Source organism: Ammodytes marinus (genome assembly GCF_949987685.1).
Source record: "Ammodytes marinus genome assembly, chromosome: 1".
Classification (NCBI taxonomy): Eukaryota; Metazoa; Chordata; class Actinopteri; order Uranoscopiformes; family Ammodytidae; genus Ammodytes; species Ammodytes marinus.
The window spans coordinates 23,269,278-23,287,736 of NC_137230.1; the positions used below are offsets into that span (position 1 = coordinate 23,269,278).

Genomic DNA, 18,459 nt, shown 5'->3' on the forward strand with positions numbered 1-18,459 from the left:
TATTTGTCAATGCTATGTCTCAGGAACAGTTTTTTGCCGCTCCAATCACTGACTGGGTGTTCTACAGTAATACTAAATTCCTTATCTGTCATGACTTTTCAAGAAACTTAAAGCAGTACTGTAAATTAGCCTATAGTTCTCCTCTCCAGCAAAGACAAAGCTTCCTCCTTTAATTGGTGCTCCATTTATGAAGAATAAAGCAACTTGCAGTCACTATGCCTTTATTCATTGGAGGTAACCCATGTGTATTTTCTTTCACAACGAGCTTAATTTTCCCTCCTCTTGCAGTCAGTCCTTAAAAGAGAATATTTAAAAGGGGAGTTGACAACACTGCAGTGGAATTAGCTGACAGAATGGCTGGCTTGAAAAGTAATTTCAGACTAGAGCACTGGCAGCATGCGAAACCAGAGAGAAGGCTTGATAGAGGCTGAAAAGAAATGAAACCAATGTTAAGCGAGGTTAAACTCTGACTAAATCTAAAAAAACAATTGATTTGAATTCATTGTGAAAGCACATTGTGTTGCTACATAAAACAAACCAAAAATATTGTGTTTGAGTGTGGACAAGCATTTAGCAATAGTTGGACGATCATCTGAAATGTAGCCAATCTTAGCTGTTTCCATTTTTCTCGTTTGCTTTGGCACATTTTTCCATTCACAGTTTACCTTTTCAACACAGGGGACAACACACAGCCCTTCACAGGAGCCAAAATGACAAACACAGCATGCTCTTGGCAACAAAATATCAGTGTTTTCTCGAAAGTTGAGACTCACACACCCATCCAATGTTTTCTTAGTAGATTTAACAATGGCTAGAGAAGTTCAAACTACAGCTATAGATGTCAACCTCTGCAGCTATCAAAACCATCTCTCTCTATTGTTTCCATCTAGTTCTATGTATTCAATGAAGGATGGTCTAGAGCAGTGGTTTTCAAACTGTGGGTCGCGCCCCCCTGGGTTATGGCAGGGGGGGGGGCGCGGATGAATATGTAAAAAAAATTGTTTTTGATATTAACATCATATTAAGCAAGTGTAAGTGATCATACAAAAAAAGGAATACAATGTTTTGGTCTAGATAGTTAATAGCCTAATAATTGAATCAGATCATCTGGGAGATAATCCGAGGTTAACTGATCACGTCACGTTCACGTCCTAGCACAGTGTGTATTGAGTTTATTTAAAAAACATTTGGAAATGGTGCTGCCTTCAGTTTCCCATGCACTGTGTATAGTTTATAGCCTATCTCAGCCTTGTCTTTGGAAATAAAGATTGCTGGACAAGAGTTCTTCTGCTTCGTTCCTCTCACTGCATTTAAATGCATTCACTATATTACAGAGAAATATGTCTTGTTAAAGGAAAAGAGCTCCAAGCCCAACCCAGAGGACCCTGCATAATATTTTATTTTAAATTAATATTTTTATGGAAAATGTATGTGTCTTTCTTCAATAGCTTCTAATTCATCCGACCCAGTGTCTCCAAATTATTTGTTCACACAAAATTCCTCATATTTAGCCTCTTAATTTTCCTCTCAAAGTGCACCAGATTCATAGCCTGGAAATCCAGACCCTGATATCTTGAAGGATAGAGGGTCTGGCCACGATCAATAGTAATTTCCAACTCAAGGGGCGGCTCCTACTCGTGCATTTCAAATGCCACTGCACGCAGTTGGATAGCACTACAACCAATTAGAGCGATGCACAAGGTGACGTAAGCCCCTTTCGTTTAGCGAACAGCTGTTAAACTGTTAAATTAAACATTTGCCGTTGTCGGTCGGCAAAACAGAACATTCCACTTACTTGCTAATGAAAGATTTGAGTGCCGTCTTCCAAATCGTTAAGGGTCGAGGCCAAAGCAGTCTCAAACTCACACAACATATCCACAATATCTTTCAAAACACACAGGGATTTAGAACTTTTTTGGGGGTGGGGGTGGCTCAGCTTAAATTTGTTCTCTCACACTTTGAAAACCCCTGGTCTAGAGGAAAAGTGGCCGACCAGTATCCATGGTTCCCCGGCACCGGACAGGAGGGTGTAGTCTGTGTGTGCCTTTGGGTCCACCACAACATTCTGCACCTACTTGGGAATATACTGTCAGAAAGTACTTGAAATCTCTATCAAAATCGTGTGCACTAAAATATTATAGTTGTATTGCTGGATTTTGTAAACAATGGCCCAGTCAACACCAGTGATATTTACTTCTAAATTACATTACATACTATAACAAACCCAAATGACAGGGTTTAATATAACAGTATAATGTAAATTCGTAAACTAAAAAGTCTATTGAATCAAATGAAATTGCGGTGCAAATATACATTTTTCATACCGACATGGTCCTGATGACAAGGCCACATGTTTCTCTACACCACAGTTGATGTATTTTTGAATATCATGCATCAAGACAATCATTTGCAGTGGCAGACCATGCTGCCTTCACACTGTTGCTATTCCTTGGAATGGTACCCTGTAAAGCTGCTTCATTTCCATCAAAGGCGGTCTTATGTTGCAAAACTGTTCACATTGACAAATGTCCCACGATCAGTGATTACCGCTGACTTGATCTTCCACAATCTGATGGCATTGTTGGCTACAACCATGTCCACAATATTTTTTGTGGAAATACTGAATTGGCAACTATCAATTCAACTGTATATTTTGAAAATCAGTTAATCTATTGTAAATGGCTTTGGTGAAACTACAGTATTACATTGAACAAGGCAACAGGTTGTTATCTTCCTCGACTGAAATATGAATGCCACATCAGCTTTATTAAATTATGCATTTTCAGTGTTGTGTTCACATAATTTTGCACTGCCCACAAGTAGCAAATACATTCAATTATTAAATGAATACATTTAACAATCACGTACTACAGTTAAACTCCATCTTTAGGCGAAAAACAGTGGACACAAATTTCTAATGGGCCAGCACTGAGTTATCTCACACAGTCCAGCAGCATTGTGAAATGCAATAACAAAGCAGTGCTAGGCAGAACGAGACACTCTGGAAGGAGAATAATCACAAATTATTCAGTAATAGAAAATAAAGCCTTTCTTAATACATTTCATTTTATGTACAGCAGCAGCGGAATGTGGAATGTATTTACTTAACCCCCTATTTTGACACACAACATGAAATTGCGATTACACATTTGCATGGTACTGCTTAAACCAGCTGTCATAAACCCTAAAGTCAGATCAATATTTTCCCTGTTATCGGTAATCTTGCCTGAATAATGCTCGGGAAAAGACAAATCAAATCGTATTTTCCTACTAGACTTTAGTAACGTGTGTGTCAGCTGGATTCACTAAGCTTCCCATCTGCCTTCTGTACTTTCGTTTGCTTTTGCCAAACCCTAACACGTCTTTGTCAGTGACCTCGGGAAATTACATAACAAACCCGGGAAATACATTGAAAAACTAATCTCTATGATATTTTATTTTTATTGAGGATTAACATATAACTCTTGACTTTGACAACGGCTACAAAGTGAACACTGGTCGCATTGATGGGGTCTTGAAATGAAATGCATCTGCCAAACTCTGTATATGCAGTGCTGCAGATAAGGCCTCAGAAAGCCATCACTGCTGGAAGATTCCTGCGGTAGTTTAATTCACGAGATGGACTGTAGGTTGATATGAATTCAAAGGAGTGGGAGAGTGGCTGCTCCTAGAGCAAATCTAGAGCTGACTCAGACACTCTAACCCCTGCCTCCCAAATCACACAGCAGTGCTATCTGCCAGAGGATACAATCAAGGAAACACATCAAAGTTCAGTCTCTGGAGCTGGTTTGCTCACATGCAGGCCTACAATATGGGCCTTGTACACACACACACACACATACACAAACACATTCACTGAATCACTAATTGCACATGAATACTCCATCGCCTGACTCATAATGAAAGAGCGTTTAGGCCTATCTATCACTGGCTTGGAACCAAACCTGGCTTTGACTTTTAAACAGCAGTGCTGTTGTCATGTGCAGCTTGACCACAGTTTTGTCTGTGTGACCTGACCTGATCTGTGGACTTCCTGCCCACCTGAACATCACTACCTTTCCTCCAGTTTGTCAACCTGCTGCTATTAGTACTGTTTTCAAGGCAAATATCCAGAACCAATGTGCATTTCATCCATGAAAGATGGTTTACTTGTGTGTGTGTTTCTTTCACTCGCTCAGCTTGATGATAATCGCATGTTGCGTGTAATCCATCTGTAATAATGTTATTGCTGGATTTAAACATGCGTTGATCCGTCAACACCCCCATCCCAGCCCACCTAAACCAGTCTATACAAAAAAATTAGTCAAGTTTGTCCTGAATCTTGTTGACATCAGACTGCAGGCAAGCTTGACATGTGCATACATATTAATGAAGAGCCATGAAGTCATTTATTCACCATCTGATTTACATAGCAGATCAGAGAGGGTCCTAAATCAAAGGGATTTCAAAAACCCCTTTACACGATTTGCAAATGGGATGAGACAAGCTGTTTACTTCTCTAGCATGTTTTAGCTTTCGGCCCTTAACTTCATTTTAATCCTAATTCCTTCATTAGTCGGCGAAGACGACATAGGGGCTCCTTCTACACTAACGCCATTTGCCGAAAACATCGATAAAAAAGCATTTAACATTTGCATGTGAGCGTATGCATTAAACATATAGCACACCAACAAATTCATAGGCATGAAGGCACACAGAGAGACACATACACAATATGCAGCACCCTATATTAATCTTTTTCATGGCAGAGACCCAATAAAATGTTATCTACTCGTCTGGTTGTCTCTTGTCTCTAGGGTGGAACGTTGGATGTGGGAGGGCCTGGCGGAGAAGTAGAGGACAGACTTAGGATTTGTGTGCGACGGGAGGCACCTTTAGGAGGAACATGTCTGGTCTGTCTGACGCTCAGTGATTCTCTGCGGGTAGGGAGCACAAACTCACTCAGCTGGAGGAAAAGACTTATGAGCTTTATTGATCACAGGCTCGTAGAGAGAGAGAGGGGGAGTCTCCCGCTGCATAAAAACACAGAGCTTTTATTGACATCCAAGACTGCAACAGGTGAGGTAACCGAAGAATTCATCAGGAAAAAATAGTAAATCAAAATAATAAACTGTTTTTTATCCATCCATCTATCTATCTATCTATCTATCTATCTATCTATCTATCTATCTATCTATCTATCTATCTATCTATCTATCTATCTATCTATCTATCTATCTATCTATCTATCTATCTATCTATCTATCTATCTATGAAGTACATACAAATACACAAACGTTTCTATTTTGCTTGATCATTTCACTTCCAACATTGTGAAAACTGTGGTCCACACACAGACACGTTAAGATCATATGTCCTGCGTCTGATTCACTGGATTGTGATAGGATTATTACATGTGTGGTGGACTATTTGTCAATCAAATGACAACATCTTCCCTCTCCCTCTATAAATAGAGAAACACAACTGCGAAACACCCATGCTTGATACTTTTAAGAAATGCCAAACAGTAGGTAAGGTTTTGAGTGGATTTGAGAGTGTGCTCAGATATTGTGTATAGTTCAAACTGTGACATAACAGGTGGAGCTAAACATGAACAGAACTTTCCTTGAACGAAACAGCTTTTATAAACTGAGCTGTGAATTGGACGGTTGAAAAAAATGCCATTGGGGAATGGCTGAACTCTACGGCCAATAGGTGAGAACTAGGATTTCTTTATTTTATTTCTCTATTGTTTCATTTTTTTTGCCAGATGTCTGCAAATGCTGTGACCCAGATAACAGATTTATGTGATTGGGTAGACAAGGTTTGAAGTCATGGAGGTGACTGTAGCGGCTGTTTAGCCTGCTCCAGAATAGCAATTGTTTTTCCATTTCTTTTGTCAACATCTTGTGTGGGTGCTACAGATGATTTGTACTCTGGCTTGCCTAGGTGTGTGCTTGTCAGCTATGTGAGAAAGCTTAAAAAGACAAACCCACCATACACTATTTACCCGTCTCCCTGAGTTGCACCAGGCACAGTTACTGCTCCTACTGTCCACTGCTGTTGGACACTAAGCTTGCTTCTCCTGTTTAAAAATATATTTAAACCCATGAGTGAACATAGAAATTAATACCAGTGCTCTAATTTGAAGAAACTCAGTTGTTTTATTGTATTTGGGAGCCTTGCGGTGGGTTGAGGGAAGTGAACCGGGGCTGAATGGTTGTTCAAGTAGAAGGCCACAGTTATTGTCAATTGACCACTCGTTCCGGCAGCAGTCAGCACATGGTGACTGGCCCCCCTGTTATATCTTTACACATGGAGAATTTCTTTTTTCTTATGAAGCCGTGAAGTTTTGTTATCACAAATGTGTTTTAGCAAGAAATGAATCCTCAGAAACAGGTACACTTTTTTTACTGAATTTCTCATATGATGAAGCGCACGGAGGAGGTACCTATGGTGCATGATTGATGGACTCAGAAATGAGGCGCTGTCTGAGATGTTGAAAAGCGGCTTCAAGGCTGTGGAGAATAAGTTATTCTGAACAAGAAAGATGAGGATGTCAGGTCCTAAGGATGTCTCCTATGACACAAAGATTGAATAGTTTAGAAAATATGTATTTAACAGAGCACCACCAGCAAATAATCAGAGCAGGGCTTTGAAGGGGGCATTTCTTTTTTGTAATACATATCTAATCATTAAGTTTTTTGAACACATGTAGGACTGCATGACCAATTATTTGTCATTGTTTTAAATCAACCCTACGCCAAACCCTTACTGGATGTTAAGGAAGTGTTTAGAATTGTACAACTAGTTGTAGCAGTGTCTTTGTGTTACATGTCTTCGCCATTAGTTTAAAAAATCTTGATGCCATTGTCATCATCAGGTTTCAGATCTGTCCACCTCTTGTGATTGATCCTATGAACGGAAATATACAGTATAGGCTACGACTTTTTACTGTTCACTGTTTGGAATGTTTGTGTTTTTGGTCAAGGAGTAATATAAGTACCAATTTTACAATAACTGACCATTTGTGAATGAATAAAGAAAAAGAGTGTGGATTTTGTATTTGACTCAGTTGTATCTGTTCTCTTTGGAGACCAATTTTAAGCAATTATTTGCCTTTCTGATTGTTTTGATTCATTTAGAAAATATTCAGACTTTGATTGACAGCATATCAACATCTAGCAGCACATTTGAACATCCCCTTGTGACATTTGTATCATGTTTTGAGTATTAACAGTGCATGTATTATATTGGGGCTGCAATAGTACAGTAACTTGACGTGCCTTTTTGGGTGTGTTTTATTTGCATCTGCGAAACGTAATGTCCCTGCACAGGCCTGTGCGTATTTGTTTGCATCTGCCTGTGTTGTTTTAAATAAGGACAGCAGTTAGTTGAGGTGCAACACCTTTTCTCTCATTAGACTTACTAAACAGGATAATGATTCCCCCGAGTATATGTCTCCATCGCTCCGCTTGCCCTGCCACTCTCTGCACCACCATCGCCATGGTGATCAAAGTCAGATGTGCTCGCTTCTGTTGCCGCCAACAAACCTTAACTGTATACTGAGTGTTTTTACCGTTGTCACTTTGATCGGTGCCATAGGCCTTAGGGAATTTGCTATGCGCTGCAACAACAATGGACCAAGCTAAAAGCACACCACAGCTCCTCTCTTGGGCTGTCAAACACATTTTTCAACTGAGATATGGAATTTAAATAAGCTACATTTGACCGATGAATGTCAGCTTTGATTGTTTTGTTCCAAGCCAGAACATATACAGGCAGCGGTAATTATTTTTAAGCATTTGTCACTTTTTCCTCTTGTTTCCTCTTTAAATGTCCTACTCGTGTTATTTCAGCACGTAGGCCTACGTGTGAAATCGTAATTGCACATTTCATCAGATTTTCAAACAAACATGCGGACCTCACAGGGGATGTTTATCATGCGTTCCTCCATCTGGCTGTATTTTTAATTTTTTTAAATCTCATCAACAGCACATAAGTGACACTGTTGGTTGGTTTCTTGCATTTGGCTTGCAGGAATGGAGACAGACTTAGGACTATAAATAGGTGAGTAATTAAAGCACTAAGGATCAGCTGTCAAACAAACCTTCCCAATTCATTTTGACTCCAGTGAACGGACATGCAGAAAGTTTATACTGCAGGATACCGCTCAAGTGCTTGAAGAGGGAATGATCGCACTGCGACAGATAGAAAGATATTCAATATCCGTTGCACAATTGCCAAGTATGTATTATTTGTTTGAAAAGAAGATGAGTTGTTTCTTCTTTTGCGCCTTTTAACAACAAAAACATCAACAACAAACATCTCTGTGAGACGAAAACACAAAGAGAAAGAACAGAAAGAGGGCAAACCTTTACATGGGTGTAATTCAACAGTGATCAAAGAAATACAGAGGAGACGCACAAAAACACACCTGCACAGACAGATGGAGGTAGCCCCAGTAAAAAAATAGAAAGAAAGAAAGAAAGAAAGAGGGCAACACAACACAGCGAGACGGGAATGAATGAGGGAGGAATAATAAAGAAGGTGGGAAGATTCCATTGTTGATTTAAGTAAGTGCTCGACCACAAACACTGAATAAGCAGTTTGCAGAGACACGAACATTTCATCGGAGGACCATTCTGGCTTGATCTATAAACAGGAGAGAACAACGAGAGCCAGACTTGTCCCTGGGTGACACTATTAGGGTGTTGGTTTACCACCATCACTGCCTCCTGTTGGATCCCAGCCCAACAACAAGGTGACTCGGCTCCGGCTGCACAATGATTACTCAGGTTCTTATGCCACATAGTGACAACTTTGTAGCTGCAGCTTCAGAGTTCTGCAGATCAAGGATTCTCTGCATTGCTGAATAGAACAAAATTTGCAGGCAAACAACTGAGATTCCAGGAAGAAGAAGCATGGCAAATAGCCTCTCTTAAATTGCCATTTCTAGATGTTTTACTTTGAATCAATAAAGCAATCTACACAGCCAACGTGGACAGTTCACATTTCACTGGCTTAACCAGGGACCTAGAGTGTCTCTTTTTGGCTTCAAGTCTTATTTGCTTCAGTCATACAAACCTAACTACAGTGAATGTGTGCTGCGGTGAGGGCTGCCAAAACGCGGGGTGGGGGGATCACACAGCACTGTGGCTGAAACACTGGCACAGAGTTAGGCTGCCCACTTTCCGCTTTCACTTGTGTAGACTGTGTCAACACAGTGTAAGAAAATCATACTTGGATTTTAAAAACAGTTGCCAGTCAGAGTAATCCATGGCAGTCATTACGATTCCACCAGAATGTATTTGGCAAGGCAAATTAACTGCATTTCAACAAGGATGTAGGGCTTCAACTTCCATTACCACTCTCTCTACTCCTGTGACTGACACCATCGACAGTTGATTATAAAATGATTCTGCCAAAGGACCTGGAAATACAACCTGTTTTTGTTGTTCTGTAGAATTCCACAGCATGATGCGTACAGGCTGTTATGAATACAGCAGTGCTCAATCTTTGACTCTCGGGAAAAGGAAATAGTGACAAATCGGTTGATCTGTTTTGTACTCCCTCCCCTACTCTACAAATCCTCAGACACATTTTTAACTTCATCTCCAATCAAAGAAGCCCAGATTGCAATCTGCTACGCAATATGTTTTGCTCCACTTTATTAGGCCCATAGATAAACCTCATGGCTGGAACACAGGCATGGTGAGTAATGAAGGCTCCTTCAGCATAAGATCCTACCCTCCTTATGCTCTCCTTCTCTTTCTCAATTTGTAGACTCCATGAGTTCATCTGGTCATTTTCCTACTTTCCTTTCAAAGGGACAGGAGCAGGCGGGAACAGATGCTCTAACAAAATGGAATAATTTTTCAGTGCATGAAAGCATGCAGGCAATTATAAAAGAGACTGTATTGTCCAAATGTATGCAGCACCAGGTTTCCTACTCCCGATGTGAAGGAAATGTGCTCAAGCTAGTCACATTATCTTACCAATTAGACAAAGTGTTCTTACCTGACAGAAACACGGACAGACACAACCTCTTAAGTGGCACGTTTTTTGTTAATTACAGCCAAGTGCACATTTCTGCAATCATGTAAGACAGATTAATAGCAGACATCATAAAACATTTGGTGACACCTATGTTCTTGGAGTACTGTTAAGAAGCCAAATCACTTGTAAATCAGAGGAATGTTTACAGCACATTAATTATCTTGGAATAACACCCTGGCACCTCCTCAGAAATGCCAAAATGGGCAAAGGAGAACACTCGCACGGATAAAACTTCTCCATCAAACTAACATTTGGGAAGCTGAAAAAAAAAGAACTAAGCGACACAGTAATGGAGGTAATTTTTCATGGCTTTTGGAAAGACAAAGAAAAAAAAAGAATTACGGTAACTCTCCTCCTCTGAAGAAGAGGTTTTACAGAAAGCTGATGCATCGAAGAAGGTGAGTGCTGTTACATCCCTGAACAGGGACATACAAAACATGTAAAAGAAAGCAGTTGGATTTTAAACTGTTTAATTAAAATCATGCTCGGCTCATGCATCACCGGCAAAGTGTTGGTCTGTGGCTCTGCTCCATATGGGGACAGTGGTGTCGCTTCCAGTGCTGGAGATGTTTACCGGGAGACTACTGGATACAGCAGGCAGACCTTGTCATTAGTGGGTTTACTGGTCTGCAGATTGTCCCCCTAAACTCTCAATTATGTCTACATGGTATGGGACTTTTTGTATAAAGACTATACTATACTGCATATTTATTTATTCCTTATGTAAATACTCCTTTGTAATGCCTTTCTTCATTAACTTAAGTGAGGGATTCACAAGTTAACACATGCTTTTCACAGGCTCTGAGTCAGGTGTAACATTTATTAAGACAATTTAGCAATCAGTTGAGCAGAATCTGATCTCTGCACTTTTTGTTTGTGGACACACGATTAGGTATTATGATCAAATACGTCAATGAATCATAAGAAAACGGAGCTCCTCACATAGCTGTCTGGAAACAGTATAGACAGCTTAATAAAATTCCTAGTCCTACAAAGGGGTTTTGTCGATTTTGTCTTCCTCTGTACCTATAAAGTGACAGTGTTTTTTAGCCATAGCAAGGATTGTTTGAAACTTATTAGAAGAAAAAGAAGAAAAACTTTTTTTGATGCTTAATTTTATTGTAAATGGGTCTATAAAAGACAGCAATACCAATAAAGATACAACAAATATGCTTAAGATAAAAGACAGTTTCAGTGGGAATGTAGAAGGAAAAAGATACAACATATATTCGGGCTAAATTGCAGCTGGAGGAACTTGTTTCTTTTGAGCTACATATAAGACAATAATATTTAGACACTGTTCAATTATTGCAAAATTGTTCTAGTCTAGAACAACCAAAATCAGTTAGTTAAGTGGCATCTCATTACTGTTGTAATCTGTGAAAGTACAATCAAATGGCATTATTGGGATGCTTTGATCCTGTGTATATATATGTAAATATATATATATATTTATAGTTTTATAGAACACAGATAAAATTCTTATAGAAAACTAAAACAATCAATGCTTTGAATGTAAAAGACACTTCAACACTCAAAAAAGATAAACACGAGAAAAAAAGCAAATTTTATATAGTATTAAATAAACAAATGACGCAGATATGAATTTTAAGTATTTTGATTGTAAATGTCACATAACATGCATAAGAACAAAATAAGGTAGGAAAAGATAATTTGATAAAGGTGTAAAATAAATACAGTAGGAGCAATTATATGAAAAACCAACGTGAAAGGAAATGGTATAAAATGTATTTAAATTTGCATACTTCTGGATCACAAAGAAAGTGCTAGGGCTAGGCAACGATGCATCCATTACTTGAATAATAAAGGATATCTTGTCATCCAAAAACCTTAGGTAATGCATGTTACAGGGTCAGGTAGAGACTGCAAAATTATTTGGTTGTATTTGGGTTTTTTTAAACATAAAAATTAGGACAAAGTGTGAACAGGTATCTGTGCTCTACCTGCCAGGTCTTCCCTTACAACATTTGTTTTATGTCTGTACCATTAAGTGTTAAAAGCATGGTCCTCAAATTAATTCTTCATTTTTTACAATTTATATTTTTTTGCAAAGCTTTTAAAAAAAAGTCTTATTCAATGTTAATACATGCAATACAGTTGCATTGCTATATACGCTTATGGTTAAATAACTGCTTTTTCTGCTTGTTTACCCAGTGTTTAAACAACACTCTTTAAGGTGACATTCGGAGCATGTTAAAGATGTGCTGGTGGGACAAACATGAATGAATGCTGTATATATATATATGAAAATTACACACATTACAAGGCCCTGAGTCTGGCCAGCAGAGCCTCTACGTCGGACTCTCCATTGGCGCTACAGCTGCTGCTGACCGTGGCACCTGTGGGGGTGGGCTGGAAGACGGGAGACTCGGCTTCAACCTCCCTCTCTCTCTGGATGGGTTTAACTGTCTCTCTCTCCAACACTCTCTCTCTGTCCAGCCATGGGCCGTGGTTTGGGGTGTTCCTGTTCCTACGGCCTGACTCCGGACCCACAGCGGCCCTGGCCCTGGCTTTAGACGAATGGCCTTCACACTCATTATGGGCCTCCTTGGCAGGCGCAGCTTTAACTACCGCCGAACTCGCATTCATATTCTGCCGAGAGCGAGACCTTTGCAAAAGTGCCTTGTTGTTTTCTGTGTGTGAGAAAAAAACAGAGAGACAGAGCCGTGAGCATATGCAGCTGGGAGAATGAGGGAGGAAGGCCAGGAGACAATCGGCTTGTTAAATAAATGGAAACAAAGGGGTTAATCTGATTGACAGATTGAATTACAAGCAAAACAAGAGAGTGGAAGGTTCAAAACAAGCAAGCAAGTGAATAGGAAGTGTTGTGTTGTAATTCAGCAGCAGGTGTAAAAATAAGTGAATCACATATATTACAGACAGTAACAAGACAGTTTGGAAAGCGTATGTGCATGCCAAAACAAAGCAAAAGGTACATATATACACACACACACAAGCTCTCACTGTACACAGTTAGACTGAATGAATACACACACCATGGGAAGCATACAACCGTATATACCGTATATATATAAACACTGATGAGGACAGATTTCCTTGAAGCAGACTGTGGCATGCAGCAAGCTTCAATATGATGAAATGGACACGGCACGGCGAACCGCAACAGAAACTCAATAACACTGTACGAACGTCGCCTCCTTCCAATATCTCCCAGTCTCTTTTCCTTTTCTCTTACATGATGACACCCTCCCACCAAGCTCCACCTCCTCCCTCCCCCTGATCCAACCATTATCATCCATTCTCCTTCCTCCCCTCTTCATCTCAGCTCTGTGCTCCTGCAGTAGTTCTCTTCATCTTTCTTATTTTCTCTTAACCCCCACCCTACCCCCCCTTCCGTCTGCTTTACGACTTGAAACACACACAGACAGTGGAACAGAGCGACGGCCCAGATCAGACCTGCGTTGTGAATTATAATCCCTCTCAGTAGATCTGAGACTCCATCATCAGTATGTGTGTGTACGCCGGAAGGAGAGGCTAAATCCATATTCATGTGACCTTGAGCGTCAGGCTGAGAGGAGTGGCGGCGTAGAGGAAAAAGACACCGCCGCATTTTAAAGTTTCCTGAGCATTAAATGTCTGGCAAACAGGAGTCAAACACAGCGGAGCAGAACAGAGCGACCCGCTCTGTCAGCCAATAGGTAATGAGTTTGGAGCGTGGCCAGTCAGTCATGACAGTGTGTTTTATGGGTCGCGCTGATGAATGACAAGGAACGTCCCTGAACACAACCTCTGACAAATAAATAAGGATAAAGGGAGGAAAGAGAGCAGACGAGAAAGGAACCCACTGCAAAAATTAAGCAAAAAGAAAAGCCAATGACCCCACACAGACACATACACACGGACACATTCACACAAAATACTGTTTGGCAAACAAGAAGCAGTGGGGGATTTTTTAAAGGATCAAATGAGTAGCCTGTGTTGCTCTGCTGCTGTGACTGAACATATACCACAGCTGAACATCCAAGTGTCCTCTCATTATCTCCTCCCCTGTGTTCTGTCTTCCTGTTGTTGCAAGCTCAATTGTAAAAGATGACAATTACTCCTCGCTGTCAGTCCTCTTGCCCCACACTCCCATATCCTGTCCTCTCATCCCTCTAAAAACCTGTCATCTAGAACCCCCCAAACACACACACACACACACACACACACACACACACACACACACACACACACACACACACACACACACACACACACACACACACACACACACACACACACACACACACACACACACACACACACACACACACACACACACACACACAAATAAACACACACACTTCCTTTCTTGTTTATACTGGCATCAGTTGAAAAATGTCTTGAAAGGACAAAGAAGCGGGTATTATTAAACATATATTTTTTTTTACTATACTCAAACATGTGTCTTTTACGTTTATCCTAGCATTTATTACCACGTCACCGTTTTCTGCTCAGCATACACCCTTAATGCATACCGCATATATAAAATAAAATAAACGTTTGAGAAATACAAAGTACTGTAGGTGTACATTTAAATTTACACTTGGAAACCTTACACTTCCAACGAGACCTCTTATCTAACGGTGTGTTTCTTTTCTTCCTCACAGGGCCCCGGCCCTTTAGTGGTGAACACGATCAAAGTGCTGGCAAGTTGAATTTCTTCTCACTTCGCCCGCCTGCGACACCTCGCCGGCCCTCCCTTTGAAGCCGTGCTGGATTCTCAAGGCATGCCTTCATCGTAGCGCTAAAACACGTCTGAGATGTAAAACATGTTTCATCTCCCAGGTAGGAGTACTCCTTTACCCAACCACTGACACCACCTTTAGAGGAGAAAGAGTCAAGTGGAATCTGAAGACAAACCACTGTCTTTTGTCGAACACATGCTGTGATGGTAGAGTGCGTCCCCCCCTCTCAGACAATTTGACACAGATATAGAAACGTGATAAGAAATCTGATAGAAAAATCATTTCATCAGATTTCACACCGCTCCTACTGCAGGCCCAAGGCTTCATACAACTGTTTCCACACATGCAGTGTGTACCTAAGAGCTGTAAAAGGACTATGATTTATACAAAACTCCGTTAGCAATTAGCAGTGACGAAAAAAGGGCAATATTTAGACAATACCCAGGAACAGTAACTCACATGTTGGCACACTGGTAATGTTTACCTAGATTTTTTTGGTGCCAGCGTTCTAAATCCAGCACTTTGACCAAGACCTTTAGGGTTTTTCTTGAGGAGTTAGTGGGTAAGAAGCATTCGTTTTTTATCTCTCGCTCTGTAGTCACTAGGGGTGTAACGGTACACTAAAGTCACGGTTCGGTACGTACCTCGGTTTTGAAGTCACGGTACGGTACAGTACGGTACGGTTCATAGTTAAGGGAGAATGAACAGCTTTAGCTGTCAGTAACTAGATGACAGTATGTAACATACAAATAAAATGCATAACAAATATAAAAATACTGCTGCAATTCTCCAATAAATAAAATACTTATTAAATACTAGTGTAGGTGCAGCATAAACTAAAATTGCAATGAAAAAATATACAGTAGGCTATTAATGAGTCTTTTTGACTTTAAAAAAAAAATATTGATGCAGCTCTCTTAACCCATTGATGACTATTGCAATCTAGGATGCATGTCCTTAATGCCTGAGGGTTTTCTGAAAAAATAGTATGAATTGTAAGGTCTACCAAAACCTTAATATCTAAGCCTGTGTAGCACATAGAAACATTAAATAAAATACATTTAAAAGTTAAGGTTCACAGGTTTTATTTAAACATGCTCCCTTAGCGCTTACAGACCAACACATTTTTCTAAAAATCGTCAAAATTAGATGGGGGAGAAAATAAATAAATAAATAATATAAAATATTTAAAAATAATGTGCTAAATGAGGTTATAATCCTGCTTCCTTTTAGCATGGATAGTAGTGACTGAGTGTGCAGTGGAGGGATAAAGATAGATAGATATAGGAAGGAGAAGATCACTTTATTTTATCATTTAGTTCAGTTATCACTGGCACCATAAATCCGACTTCCCAGTACAACTGGAACGCAGACTGACTCCTGCTGTCGGGAGCCGATCAGCTGGTCCAAACGGCTGTATACCACGGAGATGAAAACGAAACTGAAACTTAACTATCGCCTGGCTGGGCTGAATTTGAGTTGGAGCAGCAAAATTTAGCCTAAATTCATAAATATTGTTAATAAATAGATGCAATGTGTTGTGTGATTTTCGTCAGTAGCCTATAGTAGACCTAGATTCTGCGCTCCGAACGCCACAAACTGTTCTGTAATACACTATCGCCCCATATTTTTTTTATTATTATTATTTATTTATTTATTTTGGACACCTGGATGGTGCCTTCTAAAATGCGTATGCATGTTCGACGAGTTGCCGCATAGGCGATCGCAGTGAAACAATGCCCCTTCTGCCGACATTGTTCCAAACGTCTATCACTGTTTTCATAATTCACCTGGAATCTTAAGTTATCTCTCAAACGGGATTTGAATAACAGGGGGGCGCCTGCAAGCTCCGGTTTCCTGTTGACTTTCGTCATGCAGTTCGCTCTCTTTTCGATAGCACTGTATAACATCTTTATTTGCACTACTGATAGACTGTAAACGAGGGTTACTATAACTGCTAATAGTGATGCAAACGGAACACTAGAGTGGAGAGCTGTTTATCTCTTGCTCTGACTGCTGCGTGAGAACTCGGCCGCCTGTCAGTGCTCTGGGACGGGGGGAGTGGCCGCGGAGTCACCCGCTGCTCGTTTAGAAGTTAAGAGCGATACATGCTTTAGCGACAGCCAGGGTCTCCAAAAGTCACCAATAACACCAGAAGAAGCGGCTAGATTGGTCGCTGGTCGCTTTTTTTGAAAAAAGAGTCGCCAGAGGGGTCTGAAAAGTCGCTAATTTAGCAACACTGCCTGACCCTCATGCTCACCATGGAGATAAGAGACTCTCAATCGCTGGCTGCTACTGCGCACGTGCGAGCCGAGCCGGAGGCTAAATGGTCCGGGGGGAACTCCGATGACAAGTTTTAAGTTCCACACAGCAAAACAAGCCTGTACATTCGCCATATAACGCTATGTACGCCACGAACGGACCGCGGTCCACCTCTGTAACACCAAATACGTGCCTGTACCGTCACGGTACGGTACAAATACATGTACCGTTACACCCCTAGTAGTCACATAGATTGGTCCTGCAGACGATGCTTCCGACAGCAGTTTGCTGCTCCTATAGGATGCTGTTTAGTTTCTATAAGAGATTAGAAGGTGATGTTGCATGTTTTGCATGTAACATTTGTCAAACTTTCTGGCAGCGTAGAACCAGATCAAACTTTTGTATCGAAATGTTGATCTGTGCAGCAACATCTCACACGGCCGTGTTGATTTTGATATGCAGCAGTTACTCTTTACACCTTGATTGGAACAAATCATTTCTCAATTGGAAAACCATATGAGAGGTAATCCTTATTCCATCCGCAAATAGCAGCAGGGAGGAGTTCACATTTCCTCAGCTATGATAATGTGCTGTGTTTGTATTTGCCGTTTCAACTGATACAACTGATCCCTCTTCCCCCTCCTCTCCTCTGCTCTCCTCAAGTTGAGAAGTTAGTAGGCAGGCTGATTGAAGCACGGAGACAGAAAGTGAAGCCTGGACTGCGGCAGTGTTTTCCCTCTTTTCTTTTTCTTTGCCTGACTGTTAAAAGCCACACTTTCTGTCACCATTGTGGAGGCACTGAACTCATCTACATGAAGAGCTGTGAAGAGATTGGAGGACCTTCAACACATGAGAGAGCCCGGAGATTGGTAGTTTAGTGGAGTCGCATTGTGCTTGTGTTTCACAGACATTTGGAAAAATAACAGTCCATCACAGTCGTCAGTCGGCCGCTGTTCTTTACTTTGCTGGAAGGCAGAGTGGAGAAGATAAAGAGTGATAAAAGAGCTGGCAGATTGAGCTTGTCGTGGTGTATCTTCTTGCTTTCAGAGAATGTGCTAAACTGTAAAGCCTCACACAGCCCACAGCCTTTTAACCACGCTTCTGACACCGGCTCTGTTGCAACACAAGACTAGTCAAATCTTAAAAAACAACAACAAACAAACAAACTAATCGCTGCTCTGAATAGATTGAGAATATCATCAGGAATTTCCGGCTGCGACCACAGCGGTGTATTAAATGTCGGATAGAGTGACATTTTGCAGGAATATGAAAGGCCCTGTCTAATAGTAGATTAAAAATCATAGTGGTTCTTTTCTTTCTTTCTTTTTTTCAATCTGCAAATAGCTGCGGAGAAGAATTCACATTTTCCTCGTCAGATCATTTGGTCCATTTGCATTTTGCCACTTCAAATACAGATGCAGATGAGCCTTTCCCTCTCATCTCTCACTCC

At 40.6% G+C, this 18,459-nt stretch overlaps 1 protein-coding gene across 1 annotated transcript in view; it reads right to left on the reverse strand.

The window, feature by feature from the left end:
* Window positions 1–11,655: 11,655 nt before the first annotated feature.
* Window positions 11,656–18,459, reverse strand: part of LOC307248627 (protein diaphanous homolog 3-like) — a 175,065-nt gene continuing 168,261 nt past the window's right edge. Inside the window, exon 29 of the mRNA XM_080025069.1 lies at window positions 11,656–12,692. Within this exon, the coding sequence (XP_079881195.1) occupies window positions 12,319–12,692 (374 nt within the window). The 3' untranslated portion in view covers window positions 11,656–12,318. The remainder of the gene's footprint in view (window positions 12,693–18,459) is intronic.